Source organism: Macrobrachium rosenbergii, chromosome 57 (assembly GCF_040412425.1).
Source record: "Macrobrachium rosenbergii isolate ZJJX-2024 chromosome 57, ASM4041242v1, whole genome shotgun sequence".
In the NCBI taxonomy this organism is placed as follows: domain Eukaryota; kingdom Metazoa; phylum Arthropoda; class Malacostraca; order Decapoda; family Palaemonidae; genus Macrobrachium; species Macrobrachium rosenbergii.
In genome coordinates, this window is record NC_089797.1 from 4450358 (window position 1) to 4468019 (window position 17662).

General features: G+C 38.3%; 1 protein-coding gene across 5 annotated transcripts in view; it reads left to right on the top strand.

Moving 5' to 3' along the window:
* Positions 1-6387: 6387 nt before the first annotated feature.
* LOC136836909 (serine-rich adhesin for platelets-like) overlaps positions 6388-17662 on the top strand; it is a 40337-nt gene continuing 29062 nt past the window's right edge. For 2 of the 5 annotated variants that reach the window (XM_067101359.1, XM_067101362.1), the window contains exons 1-6: positions 6388-6519; positions 12873-13135; positions 14006-14189; positions 14961-15133; positions 15713-15971; positions 17517-17639. In XM_067101359.1, the coding sequence (XP_066957460.1) occupies positions 12876-13135; positions 14006-14189; positions 14961-15133; positions 15713-15971; positions 17517-17639 (999 nt within the window). In that variant the 5' untranslated portion in view covers positions 6388-6519; positions 12873-12875. Of the gene's footprint in view, positions 6609-12095; positions 12115-12872; positions 13136-14005; positions 14190-14960; positions 15134-15712; positions 15972-17516; positions 17640-17662 lie in introns of those variants that run through there. The other 3 variants (XM_067101360.1, XM_067101363.1, XM_067101361.1) reach the window with 3 other exon arrangements.

Sequence of the window (17662 nt, forward strand, 5' to 3'; positions counted from 1 at the left end):
ATACATATGTATGTGTGTGTGTGCGTGCGTGTGATGGTGAGTGTGTGTTCCGGAGTAATTTTTCCTCCTATTTTGTTTGAAGCAGAAAAATTTATCGTGTTACTCTTGTACATTAGTGTCTGCGTTATTGTGTGTGTGTTTAAGGGAGATAGAGAGAGAGAGAGAGAGAGAGATAATGCAATGTAAGGATGAATGAGAGAAAGAGAGAGAGAGAGAGAGAGACAGGAGCTTCTTCTTTAGGTCTTGGGTAGGAAGAGGTGAAGGTCACCAATAGTGAAACGGCTAACTCATGGATGCTCTTCTCTCTCTCTCTCTCTCTCTCTCTCTCTCTCTCTCTCTCTCTCTCTCTACTCCTAGGCACCCTGAAGACATAGTTCACCTTGCAGTTGCCAGAGAAGACCTTTCCGTGCCGAGAGAGAGAGAGAGAGAGAGAGAGAGAGAGAGAGAGAGAGAGAGAGAGAGAGAGAGAGAGAGAGATTCCTCGTGGAAAATTAAATGATGGAAGTTGTCGTCTTTGAGGTTTAAGTACTAGCTTGGAAGATGAAGCAATATAGACCAAACAGGTATCATCAACTGGGAAGATGAATATGATATATATATATATATATATATATATATATATATATATATATATATATATATATATATATATATATATATATATATTGTAGTTACGTGAAGATATATATTCATATCGAAACAAAATGAAGCCAAACATTTTTCCTATGTATAAAACAAATACTGAATATTTAATGATTTCTACATCAGTTCTATTTACCTGACTGTCAAAAAGAATTATAATTTCTGGGTATTTCTACAATTGCAGCATGCTTGATATATAGTATGTACATTATTTTTCCATACAAATTCCTGTTTGAGATTTTGTGAAAATAAACGACTGCATTAACTGAAGATGATCCGAGTTACACAAAGATAATAAAATGTGGGGATTTGCACTGTTTGAAATACCGGAAAATAATTAACCGATACCCTGGAGAGTTGGGGTTTTGTCTGAGTCAGGAATTATAAACAAAAGCTATTCTTAATGCCCTTTCATTTTATTGTAAAGTAAATTTTATATTCTCTGCGAAATTCTGCTACTCATGTCTCTCAATTCCCCGTAATGGGTTAGTGCCGTCAGTGCACCTCATGCAGTGCACTGTAGGCATTACTTAAGGTTCTTTGCAGCGTGTCTTCGGCCCCTAGCTGCAACCCCTTTCGTTCCTTTCACTGTACCTCCTTTCATATTCGCTTTCTTCCGTCTTACTTTCCACCCTCTCCTAACAACTGACTCATAGTGTAACTGCGAGGTTTTCCTCCTGTTACACCTTTCAAACCTTTTACTCTCAATTTTCGTTTCAACGCTGAATGACCTCACTGGTCCCAGTGCTTGGCCTTTGGCCTAAATTCTGTATTCAATTCAGTTTCTCTCAAGTGCTTTATCTTCTACAAATATCTACTCTTCTCCAGCCTCCCGACTTATAGTCCTCGTCCAAGTATGTCAGAGTCTTCCAATTCTTATGGTGTCAACAGGAGTTCAGCTGACATCGTTCTCCCTGGGGCGATGCGAAGGACATGTCCAGCCCATCTCCATAATCTCATTTACACATGGAACTTTCGAGCTTTCCTTTGTGGTATAATTTTTCTCTCTTTCCTGTTATCTGACTCATAATATTCCTCTTAAAACTTTATTCTCAGATCGACAGAGTCTTCAGAATAGTTTCTGTGTCACACCATGATCCTTGTTCATTTATACTCATATATATATATATATATATATATATATATATATATATATATATATATATATATATATATATATATATATATATATATATATATAATATATATATATATAATCTTACCTAAGTACATATATATAATTTATATATATAATTTAGTTTAACCAGACCACTGAGCTGATTAACAGCTCTCCTAGAGGAGGGCCTGAAGGATTAGATTTATTTTACTTGGCTAAGAACTAATTGGTTACCTAGCAACGGGGCCTACAGCTTATTGTGGAATCCGAACCACATTATAGCGAGAAATTAATTTCTATCACCAGAAATCTTCTTCTTCTTCTTTTAACGTGCTTTTTCACATTTTTTGTATGGGGTAAGCACGATGTCTTCTTTTGAAGGACTTTGAATTGGCTAAATTTCTTTAATTCTTCACTGCCCGGTCGGAGAATCGAACGCGGGCCCAGCAGAGTGCTATCGAGAACGATACCAACCCGTCCAGTGAGGAACTATAACCTTACCTACTTATGTAAATTCAGATTCAGTTGGTTTTCATAACTCATTCAACCTTTCCATTATTTGATTTGCATTTTTTTTTATTCTTTCACTATATTCCAGCTCAAGAGGACATATGTAGCACATCTTTATTCCTAAAGATTTGTTTTGTGACATTCATAAGTACTTCTTAGTTCAAAGGACAAGTGAAAATTCCACTAAAGGTTCATCATTTTCGTTTTTTTTTATGAATAGGAAGAGACAAAAAGTTAGATTTACGTTCCCAGGCATACATAACAAATGAGAAAGCTCTTATGTTCGTAGCCTACAGCACAAAATGATGAACCAACACTTAGCATGGTAATTATGAAACTTATGCTATAAAGTTTTAAGACAAATGAAAGCTCAAAAAATAAAGATACAAATAAAGTCTCTGTGTGATTTGCAATGATGAAGCACAACAAAATGAAAACTTAGGAAGCACATTCTCCCTTTAGAGGATCCTGTAAGTTTGTAATAGTCTCGCATAATAGCAGTCAGTTTTCTATAAAGAATATTGTCCGTTTTCTATAATTTATTTTAGTGGGGCACTTGGAGTTCATAGATAACGGCCTTCTGCCGATAATCAGCAGAGTATTTAGAAAAAAGAAAGACGCAGTTAAGGTTTTGGGAGGAATTAAAGTTGCTGAAAGCAAATTTGTAGGTGAGAAAAGAATTTTGAGTTTTCAGAGTGAGAGAGATGATGATGTGTATAAAAATGGTGACGTGGACAACGTCATAAAAATAAAATGTGATGCACTCAAAATCACATGAAATCTGTCGAGTGAAGAGTCATAGGAAGCTATAAATAACCTGATTGTAAGAAGTCAGTATCGAGTGAGTTACGGGACAATAATCTCATCCATCACGTAATAGCCATTTAACTATTCGTTTTTTTTTTTTTCAATTCTGGAATAGGTAGCTTTTTAGCCTGTCAAAATCTCTCAAGTTCTCAGGGTGGAGTTCCAAATATTTTCTGACTATGCTTAGGTTTCCTCCATCGCTGGAATTTCCGACTTCTGTTACAAAGTAGACGTGCCACAGTGTTAAGTACAGACAAAGAGTTCTTAATCAGCTCTTACCAAAGTTCCCAGTGGAAACAATGGATTTTAAGCAGCTGCCATCCAAATTTTAAGTAGAAAAGAAGAAATCATATGAAGTTTTACATTGAAGTTTTAAGGAATTACAAAAATTTGACGGTGTTGAACATGTTTAAGAGAAACAAATGTTCAGCAATTCTAGCCTATTTGAAGATTTGCACTTGACACATTACATTTATTAAACGAAAAACACTCTCCACCGTTTGCAACATAAAAAAAAAGACAGAAAAAAAACCTTCAGTGATTATTGGATCTTATCGAGCCACAAATCCAGGATCCTAATCACGATAAAAAAGGGGGTGGACCTAATGATGAGTCACCCTCCTTTACTTATTCCTAATTTCTTAAATACAAACATAAGACCTATATGAAGAAATGAAGTTAAGCAATGAATGCCAGGGTAGGCAAAAGGAGTTCAAATACGTTAAGGGGTCCACACAACCCGGCCAGGTAGGACGTGGCAACCTTGGTAAGATTAGGATGCATCTCTGTATTTTACTTTAAAGCTTACGGTGTTCTGAGTCAGTTTAGGTTGGAAGTCCGGTCGAGTGGGATAGGTTGAATTAGGTTGTGATTTAATTATCCTTATTCAAACGCTGTGGTTTATAATGTTCTCTTATTGTTATCAGTAATGGTGTACGCATGAACCATGCATTTTTCCATCGGGTTGTCTCGTAATTTGTATATTTTTTTTATTATTCCTCTTGACGTAATTCATTTGTTTTGGCTCACACCCAAAAATCCACGTTTACCAATGGGGTCCTGTATAATTGTTAGGTGTAAGAAGTAGGCGAAACGATTAATTGGCACAAATGATAGTCAAGAATGCATAAGGCACAAACAATATGAAAAATACCTGTTTCATGTTTTTACCAAGAAATTATTTGTTTACCTAAGCTCCCTGAGAAGAAGTTCTGTGACAAACGATTTCACTTCTCAGAGATGAAATATTGCATCATAAAATCCTCACCACTGGTAAGAAGGAATATTGGAATGGTGATGACAACCTATTATGTACTAAGTGTTATCATGGCTATTAATGAAAATTTATATGTATCATGTATGTGTTGTCATGTCCATGAGAGATAACCACAATTACCATGCTTTAGATGCCAGATATTTTGACAAAATCAGGACAAATGCATTGGTGATCTCTGCCCAAAATGTGGAAGAGACCGCAGACTGAAGACTAATTCACAAGAAAAATGTTTACATTGCCTGGGGAGGTACGTTCCGGGACGCAGATTCCTGAGATGTTAGCTAGTATTACACCAGCCCCGGTTTTTTTTTTTTTTTTTGCCATGTCCCTAGGTTAGGTTAGGTTATGATTAGAGTCTCTGTGGTAATTTGGGTGTGGAAAACATAATGAGATTAGTTTCAAGAAAATTCTATGGTTTTTTAAGATACGGCGTCCCGCTTTTTTCAGAGAAAGGTCCCGGTTACATCTCGGGAAAATGCTTCGGGACGCAGATCATGCGAGAAGTACAAAGGGGAAACAAGTAAAATAGAAACATGCTGACCATGGAGAACACTGTAACTTGAATACTGTTCTGCCAACGTAAATTTGGCTGAATAGTGATAGAAAAGATTGATGCAAAACGAATTAAAAGTCACCGAGGTTGACTCTGAAATGGCCCGTTATTTTGGACAAAATTACTCAATTTGGTGTAGAACGCATTTCATAGACACTACTAAGTTGGTCTGATTTTCAGGAAAATACCCCATGTCCAGAGATATTGTAAACACACACACACACACAATCTTCATTATTTTTAATCACATTCAAGTGACATTTTATTCAAGTATCTTTTGTGTCTTTTTATGTGATACAGTAAGTTTGTGGTAACACTGTTAGTTTCTCAAGTCTTTAGCCAGTGGCTCCTAGGCAATGAGAAAGCTAACATGAATTTTATTCTTTTTTAACTTAAAGTCCTGCAAGAGCGTTCTCTTCGAGAAGATGGACAGTGAATTAGACAAACAACTACTTAATCGTGCTTAGGAAGATATTATAGACTCTTGCCCAATTTCTTGAAATGTTTTAGCTAATGTTTGGTCAATCAGCCTCAAGAAAGTGACCCCAGAGCAGTGAGATAAGTAACTAACATGAATTGCATTTTGAGGAGAGGCCTTGCAACAGCGCCTTGTTTAACAGAATAAGCCAAGAATTAGGTGGAAAGCATTTATTTGGCCTTAGTAAAATAATATAGATACTTGTCTAGATTGACTGAGGTCTCCACTGACCATTGAGGAGACGAAATAAATACCCAAAACACATTGCAAAGAAGCCAATCCAAGCTGGCCCTCCAGAAATTAGGCAAACAAGTACTTTTTCGTAAATTGACTGAGATCTTCATTGACCCACGAAGAAACGAAATAAATGGCCGAAAACCGACTGCAGAAAAGCCGAATCCAACCTGGCCCTCCCGAATTCCTCGAATCAGGTGAACAAGTGTTTACTTATGCTTAGCAAGTAATACGATAATACCCAAAACCCAACGCAAGAAAAAAATCCAACCCGGCCCTTCCAAATTAGGTGAATAAGTACTTTTTATAACCTATCCAGATAGCACAGACTCTCTCAAATTGTCTGAGAACTCTACTGACCTATGAGGGGACGAAATCAATACACGAAACCCATTGCAAGAAAGGTAAAACTAAACTGGCCCTCCCTAATTAGGTTAACAAGTACTTACTTGGACATAGTAAGGTAGTATACACTTTTGTTTAAATTGACTGAGATCTCTGTTTACTTGTGCTTAGTAAGAGGAAGTAGGGACTCTTGCATAAATTGACTGAAATCTCAACTGACCTATAAGGAAACGAAACAAATACCCAAAACCCATCTCAAAAAAAAGCCAAATTCAAACTGGCCTTCCCGAATTAGGCGAAGACGTATTTTCTCGTACGTAGCAAGATAGTACGGACGCTTAGACTCTCCCCGAAAACAAACTAAGATCTCTACTAACCTCGAAGGAGACGAAATAAACAAATAAATACCCAAAAACCCATTACAGAAAAGGGCCAAACCAAAAAACCCAAATGGCCCTCCCGAAATCCGCGTTCGAATCTGCCGCCCGTGACGTCACATTAGCTGACATAAACAAGGGAGTGGAGGAACCAAGGCAATGGCGTCTTCGTCGTAAAAGGTTAATATATCAATTATTCACGCCCTTCCTGAAGGCCGTGGGTGTCGCGAGTGTGACAGTTAGAGACCTATGACCACGCACCACATCCTGTATGTATAAAATTGGGGGAAATGGGGAGGGATGGGTGGATAAATAGGGCTGAAAGAAATGTGTTTACATCGGGACCTCATACTACAGTATACCCTATTTGGGTCCAGGTAGCTTATAGTCCCCCCCCCCCCCGCCCCCGTCCCCGTCTCATGTACGGTTAGGTATGTGTTTTGCCCATCATATTTTCCCCCATTTTATTTACCCGGATGTCATTTATGTTGACGCCGTAATACGCAGGCTAGACTGATAGGCCTGTTTAACGGAAAGAAATTTGTCAGGCTAGACTGGGTAGCGGGCCTACAGACTGACCAGACCTGTTAGGCTACGGTGGCTTTCCCAAAGAGGCCCGGGCTAGGTTTTCGTTTTAATAATTACGAAATTACTCGTATTGACGTAATTCGTTGGTTAGACGGCTAATTCTAGCAAAGGAATTACGACCAGGTTAGGCTCCAGACTGACCGCAGTGCTGATGTTACCTTAAGGGGCTCAGGCTAGATATTCAGTTTAATTACGAAAAAGTCATTAATATGATGCTGTAATATGGAGGTTAGACTACTAGACTCCTATTTTATGTTGTAATGTCTGTCAGGTTAGGCTGCAGACTGACCGCAGTGCTGATGTTACCATAAGGGGCTCAGGCTAGATTTTCAGTTTAATTACGAAAAAATCTTTTATATGATGCTGTAAATTGGAGGTTAGACTACTAGACTTCTATTTTACGTAGTAATGTCTGTCAGGTTAGGCTGCAGACTGACCGCAGTGCTGATGTTACCATAAGGGGCTCAGGCTAGATTTTCAGTTTAATTACGAAAAAATCATTAATATGATGCTGTAATATGGACGTTAGACTACTAGACTTCTATTTTACGTAGTAATATCAGTCAGGTTAGGCTGCAGACTGATTGACCGCACTGGTTAGGCTACGATGTCTTTCCCAAAGAGGCCTATAGGCCAGCACCAATCCGTGCAGGTTGTTGTAAGCCTGAGTAGCCTGTATTTCCTTGTGGCTTGCATTCCCATGGGGACGCGAGGCTAATGTATATAAGCCTGAGTAGTTTAGGGTGTAATTTTTATAGGCTTAGCTTACGGCCATATTGGACACAAGGATATCGTACGTTATTAAAACGTTTTTGACCGAACAGTATAGAAAAGGGTGTTTATAAGGTATTTGGAGAAATTTTTCGTCTTTTGTTCATGTTTGTACATTCAACTCCAAGGGGTTGGTGCTAAACACAGTTTCCCGCAAAGGTTCTCTGTACGACTGCATGAATTTCTTTAATATCTCGCTAAATATGGCCTGCGTTAGCTCTATATTTATCCTATTGCATATCCTGGCTCACAGGCTGTGGATTTCTGACCGTTATTGTCAGATTAGTTCTGAACCACTGATGTTTGCATTTCGCCACAACAAATATTTAACAATAACAGAGGATCGCAGTTGGAAATTGGGTGTTTTGTGGGGATTAATTATAAAAGAGCAAATTTTGACAACAGGAATGGTCTGAAACACATAAACTACAGGATAAGCAGTCTAAAAAGTGTGGTTCGTGTCGTTAGCCGTTATCAGTCACAAAGCATGTGTAGTTGGGGAGGTATTCACTTCCTGAAAACTGTCTGTTGTACTGCATGCTTTCACTGTCATAGGAGCAAGTTGCTCGATAATTGATTATGTTGGAGCTTCACTTGTCGTGCTCAGATGTCAGCTATCTTTCATATTTTCCCAAGTGTTTCCTTTTATATGTTTTGGGTTAAATGAAAATTACGTTTCCCCTTAAATACATTTGTTTTATTCTTTAAGCTGTATAAATTTTCCACCCTTTCAAAGGGTAGTAGTGACCGAGTCTTTATCTTAAATGGCACATTGTAAAATTCTTGAACTTAGAATTTCACTTAGTCTGTGGGCATTCAGAAATTCTGTATAAGTTCACAAGACACTTTGAGCTTTCACTGTCATTTTACCACACATCACACACACTCCTTGCCCTGGTGCCTTTTTCTAGCTAACTCTGGTTCCAGAGGCTTCGTATATATGGGTATTCGTTTGATGCCAAAATCTGGTATAATTTTCGTAAGTTTTGTCCAGCTGGGCTCCCTTTTTCATTAATCTTTCATGTTTACTTATGTATACATTTCGTTCAGTGGTGGTTGTTGAGTTAATATTATGGTGTGCGAGAGGTCACCAGGCGAGGTCAATATCTCAATTAGTTCTTTTTACCCAGTGCTGTATGAGATAAGCACTTTGATTCGAGTGGGTGACGAACGGTCAAACTCGGCATATGGGATCACTTAGTTCAATAATTACCCCTTTCTGTTTTGCTTTGTTTTTATCAGTGATTTTCAGTTTGCCCTTGTGCGTTTATTAAGGTACAGTAAACCCCCATATTCTCAGGGGATGTTTGCCACACCCCCCATGAATAGCTAAAATCCATGAATACTTAAAACCCCTGTAAAAACACTTAGAACTGCCTATTTTGATAGTTCAAACACCAAAAAAAAACTTCTAAAAATGCGTGTTCCTGAGTATTTTAATAGTTTTATCACAAAAAGTGCATTTAGTTATGAAAATATGAAAATACAGTAATTAGTGAATATTCCTCAGTGAAAAATACCGCGAATGGGCGAATTTCCCCTGAATAGTGTGTATATATGTTCTGCAAAGAAATCCGCGAATCGTGAAACCGCGAATACTGGGGGTTTACTGTATTTAGTTTATTCAGTTATAGACTTGATTCCATGATACATGTAATAAAGGCCAAAGATATTGCAAGGCCTTAATACAGGGGTGCATCTTGACCCTGCCTTCATTAATGTGACTTCATTTGGGTCCTGGTCATTTCGACCGTAAGTCATTTATGCCTTAACACCCAAACTGGCAAACAACTGGAATGGGTGTACAGCATATAATACTTTGATCCCCAAGGGGCTAGTACTAAACACTGTGTCCCAAGGAGCTTTCGCCACGTCTTACGGCCTAAACTTTGTATGGCCTAAAGTTCTGATAGCCCAACAGGTTCATGGCCAAAAATAAACGGCCTAATCGTCCCAAACTCCTTCATCCTGGGTGCTGGATCCTTACCAAGTCCATAGTTTGACTTCCCATCCTATCTTGACGTGTAGTAGAGCAGTATAGTTCATATAGTAAAATACACAGATGTATCCCAGCCTTATCTAAATGTATATCTTAGGTGAAAGTGTTAGGAATCATAAAAGTGAAATGAAAAATATTGTAAACTAACCATACATACAAGGTCTCGACTGGCAGCAGGCATCCCCAATCTCCCCCATGGCATTGTACTGTACTTAGAATATTCCTTGTAGATTTGACTGTTCAGTTGGAAGGTATAATTGTTCCTCTTGTCTCAGCCTTGCTAATTCAATTCGGTTAGGAGAGATATCTAGCGGTGGGAGGAATTGCTCTTATTTTCAGATGGATAAAGGGTTTTAGTGTGGATTTCATACAGAAGTACAAAATTAAAGTTAGTGCTGTCACTATCAGCAGTTTTTGAAGGAATTAAAAAATGATGTGAATTATATCAGGAGAATATCTGAAGTTTTGTTGGCTAAAAATTACCTAATTCTTTGGTGACAATAATACAAACTCTCAAAGAACCACAAGTAACCTTAAAGTAGATATGCTGCAGACGATCAATACCGCAAACAATGTCCATTTAGTAATGGAAAACTTCCATAACAAAAATTATGCAAGTCTTCATACATATCTCATTGAGTATATACTTTGCCCCTCATTTCTTGTATATAAAATGCCAAAATGACCGACATTTGGTGATATCCAATATTAGTTTCAGTCTCGTTGAGGAGGGTAGGGTAGGGTAGTTCAAAGTTAAAAGTAGCCTATGTTTACATATGTATTTGGATGTGTGTCTCTAATGATTCTGACCTTTTTTCTGTCAGAGATTAGAAATTTTAGAGATAGAGAGAGCCCCTTGTCCAAGACCTACAGTAAAGGGAGGGGGGGTTGGGTGCAAAGGTTGGAAACTGTGGACTTTGGTGTGGATATACAGAGATGTGTCCTAACCCTACAGGATCTAGCTCATCACATCCAAAACCCTAAATTAATATACTTTACTGGAGTCATTCATTATGGATGCCTCTTACTGTAACCCAGAAGGCACTGAATGACAGTAACTACCACACTTTTGGGGGTTAAGACACTAGAATTACATCTTTTCAAGCTTTAGGGAATTGGTACAGAACAGTTGAATACCAAGAATGTTTGCCTTATTGGAAAGCAAAAGTCTAATTAAATTTTATCTTTATTATTACTGTATTATTCAAAAGATAAACCTTTATTCATGTAGATCAAACCTACAGGGGTGACAGTTGTTTGTGAATGCCTAGCACTTAATGTGCACAAACGAACAATGTTTTTCGTTTCCGTTGAAGTTACCATGAGGCTCAGCAGTTGTTGAGAAATAGCTAAGAGAACACTGTATCCTTGCACTGCATCACTCAAGATTAAGAAATGAGATCACTTTTGTTATACTGTACACTGCCAGATTTTAAGAATTAATGTTTTCAGAAAAGTTAAGTATATCTTAGTTTAACCAGACCACTGAGCTGATTAAAAGCTCTCCTAGGGCTGATTAGATTTATTTTACGTGGCTAATAACCAACTGGTTACCTAGCAACGGAACCTACAGCTTATTGTGGGATCCGAACCACATTATGATGAGAAATGAATTTCTGTCACCAGAAATAAATTCCTCTAATTCTTCATTAACCGGGTAGGAGAGTCGATCGCTGGGCCAACAGCGTGCCAGGCGACAGCTCTGTCCACCCCTCCAACGAATAATGTTTTAAGAGATGTGAGTACTACATGCACATGCCTATTACAGTATCCTTAATTCATTGCCATAGGTACCTACAATGCAACACAAAAAATCTAAGAAATTATCAACATAAGTTAAATGGTATAAGTGCATGTGATTTTTTTGTTGAGCTTTTCACAAAGTAGAATAAATCTCAGTATCCTGACCTGTGTGTTTTTAAAATAAAATTGCACTAGTGTGCCTAGTGTGGGGGATACAGCATTAGTAAAATAGCCTAAGTCTATTTTCTGCCACCCATACTAGCCTGGACTATCGTGACTTTGAGCTTATTTGGGCTAACACAAGCGTGCTTTGCCTCTTATTCCTCACTGCCATGACAAAATGGCTGCTTAGGTAATGCTGTGGTAGGTGGTAAATGATCGGTTAGTCCTAAGCTGTTCAGATATCTTAAGCAAACAAATAGAGGACTAGTTGATAAATGATAGGTTAGGCCTATGCCTTTTATATACCCAAAGCAAACAAGCAGAGAGTTACTGACGTTGACTGTTGTGGGCTTGTTCTATATGAACAAGGTTCATCTTCTGACTAATTATGTAGAGTAACACTGCTAGGCTTATCTCAGCATAACCTATACAAAAGTGGAATATGCTTGACTTGAGCGTCATCATCCAACACATTTTAAGCTAAGGACAGTAGTGACCACTACATCACCAAGGTACAACTACTTAGTGTTCTGATAGCAAATCAGTTATAAATAACTTGACACTAGGCTCTGAACATTTACCCAGTTTTGAACCAAATAAGATTGATAATATTGACAATGCTTTCATTGTTTTCTTTATAAAAAAAAAATCAGAAAAAAAGTGATAAACGATGGCCTCAAAAAAGCATTGGAAAAATGGGCTGATAAGGAACATCTTTATGTAGATTACTGCAACACAAATAGGGGTATCAGGTGAGATAAAAAGAGCCACGAGAATAATGTAGTATTGACCTTAGCCAAGAAGGATTTGTTTTGCTTTTATTCGTCTCCTTTTGTGCCAGTCTGGTACCGGAAGTATGCGAAGACAAGTAGACGGTTTTTCTCTCGGTGAAAATTACAGAAAATGGTAGCTTTCTTAAGTTTGTGAAGAGAACTTGAGTGGTACAGAGTGTGTTGGTAATTTTGCTAATTGTGGCCTCGTATTCATGCAAGAAAACATGAATTATGCAGTGCCAGGGAAACAGTGTTGTTGCCATTGCTAAGGCTTTGTAGTTGAGTGCATTATGTAGTTTATTCTCTCTCTCTCTCTCTCTCTCTCTCTCTCTCTCTCTCTCTCTCTCTCTCTCTCTCTCTCTCTCTCTCTCTCTCTCTCTCTCTCCTAAACTTACATTGCTGTTTTCTAATTGTTTTCAGATAATGGATGAACCTCTCTCTCTCTCTCTCTCTCTCATGTACCTAAACTTACATTGCCGTTCTCTAATTGTTTGCAGATAATGGATGAACCAGATGCTGATATGAAAGCAGAAGCAGGTGTAGAAGGAGAGGGAGGGGTCAGGTACCAGGATCCATTCCTGGTGCCAACAGCTGTGCTTTTGGCCCGCCGGGAAGTGGCGTCCAGGTACCCCCAGGCCACTGTAAATCAGCTGCACCGAGTGACAGAGGAGACACTTGTTTATCGTGAATATTCACAAACTTCTTGTCAACTCCCAGGAGCTCCAAAAGCAACATTTTTAATGGTGTTCAGTCCTGATGGGTAAGTTTTTAGGCGCGTCTGCGCTGTCGGTTAACCTGCTCAACAAATTTAAAGTTAATTTTGCCTGACTTGAAATGAATTAGAGAGTAAAGTCAAACTTCCTGTGTGCAGATCACCCCTTAAATTTTAGTAAATCTGCTTTACTATGTATAGTCACTGGATGCTGCTGCTGTCATTAGGTCAGTCCCCATTAGAGACGGGTCAGTTTGTTGGGGTGCCCACCTGTTTGCTTTTAATGTTTGCTATCAAATGTAAGAACTGAAAACTCTTGTGTGTGTATTTTTGCAGTGAATAATGGGGTCCTTCTTTATTTGTGGGGTTATTCAATTTTGCAAAAAGTTCTTCCACGCCCTTTATGTGAGTTTTGCCTACAATGTGCCTTGCACAAAGCCCCAGCTACTTTTCTTCTGTTCCCATTGTCTTCCTGTTTAGCTGCCCAGTTCATGGATTTTTCTTCTGCATCAATTTTGACCCATGTTTAAGAATGAATCCCTCTTGCCAATCCATTGCTAGTTGTGCCTTTTAGAAATTGGAAGTGTTTATTGGTTAAATATTGAATATAGTATGAGTAATGTAAGCTTTGGTCCTAATTTCAACCAACAGTTAAGGACATTTTCTTTTCAACAATTGCTTCTGTCTGATTGCCCTTCCAATCCCAAATTTTCTGGCTCAGATATTGGCCTGTTCAGGAAGAATCTTTTTGGCCAGCCATGCAAAAGCCCTGAAATTTCAGAGGGTGGTGAGGCTGAGGACGGCTATGATACGAAGGAAGGCATGGATTGTGATGTGAATACATTTGACCAGGGTCTACCACATCGTTAGTTCTTTAGACTTCAGTACATTTCCTTAACATTCAATTTAATCTTTCAGATCCAAAGTTGCCTCAACTCATGGTGATCATAACATCTATGTAAGTGAAGTCAAGACAGGCCAGTGCATTTGCACTCTGGAGGGACATCCACGTACCCCTTGGTGCATCGCATTTCATCCAGCTTCCAATGAAATCATTGCATCTGGCTGCCTTGGGGGTGAAGTTAGGGTGTGGGATCTGAAGGTGAGTCATATGAAAACTCATGCTTTGGTAAATTAGTTTAGTTACAATTTTTTGGTCCTGTATCAGAGTAGAATTTATGCCAAATGGGGTTTTGGAGACAGAGAGGTGCTGCATTATACTGTATATTCTTAGACTGAAAAAAAATGGTTTTTTTATAATAACACATGTTAAGTAGTCACTCGGTTTTATTATCTGGATGCCAATTAAACTGAATAGAAATGTGTTAACTGGCATCATAACTTAGTTTGCAGTAAATAGATAGATATAGGATCTTTGCTAGAAAATCTGATGGGTAACAGATAAAGCAGGTCGCGTAGCTTCCTCCTCTTCCCCTATTGGCTGATGTCCGTAGCCACCAATTCCTTGTTGTTTTTAACTGGACTCCAGCTAGCACCAGAGAATTTATCCCTGTGTTATGACTGAAGGGTTGTTTTTTATAAAAAATACAAATTGATCAAAATTTGTCATGTTTGTAGAGCAGTAATTTTACCCTTGGTTATTTTGCTCGCAGGTGAAATTTCTGAGCTAAAGAATGGGTAGGATGGAATATTTTTATCAACAGTATTATGCCAAAGACTTATACAAACCCTGTCAAGTATAATCAGTTTAGTGATTGGTCATGTTTGAGAACAGATGTATGGATTTCTAATAACTTAACAGTAATAAAAAGCTTGCCTTTTCCACTTTACTGTATTAGAGGCATAAAAGCATGTGACATATTTAGGCAGCTGGTCCATATCATTTATTCTATTAACGGTCTTCTGTTTACAGGGAGGCAGCGAAGTTTGGACAACAGAAAAGGACACTGTAATAGCATCATTAGCATTTCATCCTACAGATCAAGTTTTAGTTATTGCTACTTTTAATGAAATTTACTTTTGGGACTGGTTTCAGCCCGAACCTTTTGCCACTATATCAACTGGAGATGAGAAAGAGAAAGTTAGGTAAGATGTCTCTCTCTCTGTCATGTTTTACCATTTGACTGTATCTGATTATAGAGAATTTTTCTGGCAAAGTATTTTGTTCTTGTTATTGTAAGACATCCGTAATGTTTTGGCACTGGGCTCTTGGTCTTCGTGGTTACTAATTTCATTCACTGTCCCTCTTCAAGAGTAAAATCCATTCTCATGCAATAACTCATATATGCTAATCACTGTCAGAGGTATATCTAGGGTAAATCTTTTGTTGAAATTCTTTGAGAAGGGGCATGATTTTAAAGCCTTTATTGCAGTTTTCAAAGATTATCAGAATTTTTAATAGAATATAGTTTGTGTTCAATATTTTGGGTGCATTTATTCGTGCATTTTCATATAATTTTTCCTTCAAATTCTCCTCATAACATATTTTAAACTCTCATAACCCACTAGCCTTTTTCTCATTCACTATCATTTCCTAATCTCTCATTATGGCATTAAATGTCATGGTTCCAGTGCCAGGGCTTGAGCCATAAACACTATGCATCAATCCATCCATAATAAGTGATTTTATATGTTTTTACAGATTATGTTCTTGTTTTATTTCAGGTATGTGAAATTTGATCCCTTAGGTCACAAGTTGATAACTGGCATTGCCAATACTTCTGGTGACCGATCACCGCAGGCACCCAGTAGAGTGAGTGGGACAAACTCTTCTCCTCCGCTTTCCCGTCTAGAGTTGGTTGCACGTGAGATTCGCTTGAGCCATAGATACAACCAATTATCTAGTCGCTTCCGAGACCTCATGTCAAGATATGAGGCCCTCACCAGCACTGCTTTGAATAATAACTCACAAACTACCAGTCGGGTAAGAATGTATTTTTATACCACAGTATTCTTTAATCTGTTTCAAATTAGGTGTGATGCATTTCCTTCTTTCTACAAGGGTATAGCACCAGATTCAAAAAGAGTAGAAAGAACCTGACTGGGGACATCAAAAAAAAACTCTAACCAGATCATTAAGATGATTAATGATGTCCCAGGAAATATCAGCTTTAGAGAGGTAAATGGGGACTAAGACCCAAGTTCACAGATACCCATTCCTACCTGAGAGATAGCCAGATCCCCCCCACTCACTTGGTAAATAACGTTCTCTCGTTCTTCATCTGCCATGCTGATCAGATGTCATGCTTTTCTCGCCATGGCTATTGTTGAAGCATTTCAAACTATTGCCTTGGTTGAATGGGTGATGACTTTGGTTTTGACTTTGGTTGGAATGGAGGCACCTGATTTGTGCACGTGAGTGGAAGGTCTTGTACCCGTACCAAAAGAAATTTTTTATAAAATTTCTTTGCATATTTACTTCACCCCCTTCTTTGTGAAGAAAACTATTATTTGCCAAAGAGAAATTAGTCTATACAAAATAATTATGCTGATGCAGTACAGTACTGTAGTTACTTTTAATACGACTTACAAAAATTGGCCTTCCTAATACCAATAATCATTGTAATAATAATTATAAAGCACTTGGGCATTACAGTATTTATTGCAGGAATGTGATTGTGAGTGTGAGTAGTAAGCTCATCTTCACTCATATAAATCTTCTCATTATTGAAGACAAATCTTTTGGGCCAGCCCTGCTAGAGCTAAATAAATGACCTCAGTGGTCTGGTCAAGCTATTTAATAATATACAGTAATACTTTTAGTGTGTATTAATGATATGAGTTGGAAGCATTTTGGGTTCAGTATTATTCTTATTGAAGTCATTTAGTTTAATGAGCCCCAGAGTTATTTTATTAGGCCTTTTCGGCTTGCTTGAAGGATTTTTTCTTAGGTAAAAGGTAAAAATTGTTGGACAGTTTGGTAGAGAGGGCATTAGGATTGGTAATTATTTGTACTGTTTTTTCCTGTAGGCATTACCTGAATATGAAATCAATCAATCAATCTCTCTCTCTCTCTCTCTCTCTCTCTCTCTCTCTCTCTCTCTCTCTCTCTCTCTCTCTTTCTGGATTTCTCTCTCTCTTATGTTCTCTGGTTATAATATACTGTATTATGTTGCTGTATAATATACTGTACTTACAAAGATCGCCCTAGTTCTTCGTTGGGCGAGCGGGTTCCGTTCTCAGCTACCACTCTATTGGCCGCGAGTTCGAATCTCTGACCAGCCAGTGAAGAATAAGAGTAATTTATTTCTGGTGATAGAAATTCATTTCTTGCTATAATGTGGTTCGGATTCCACAATAAACTGTAGGTCCCGTTGTTAGGTAACCAATTGGTTCTTAGCCACGTAAAATAAGTCTGATCCTTCGGGCCAGCCCTAGGAGAGCTGTTAATCAGTTCAGTGGAGTGGTCTGGTTAAACTAAGATATACTTAACAAAGATCACCCAGTTGATTTCTGTTGTGATTTGCAGGTGGATCGAGGTACAGATCCTATAGAACCACCTCCAACTTTAGGACAGCAGGCGTTACTCAACCAAGCAAGACAGTTCGCCCAGCAGGTAACAGAGGAACAGAGAGCCAGCTCTCGTGATCAGGTAAGTTGTTGAAATCTCTCGTT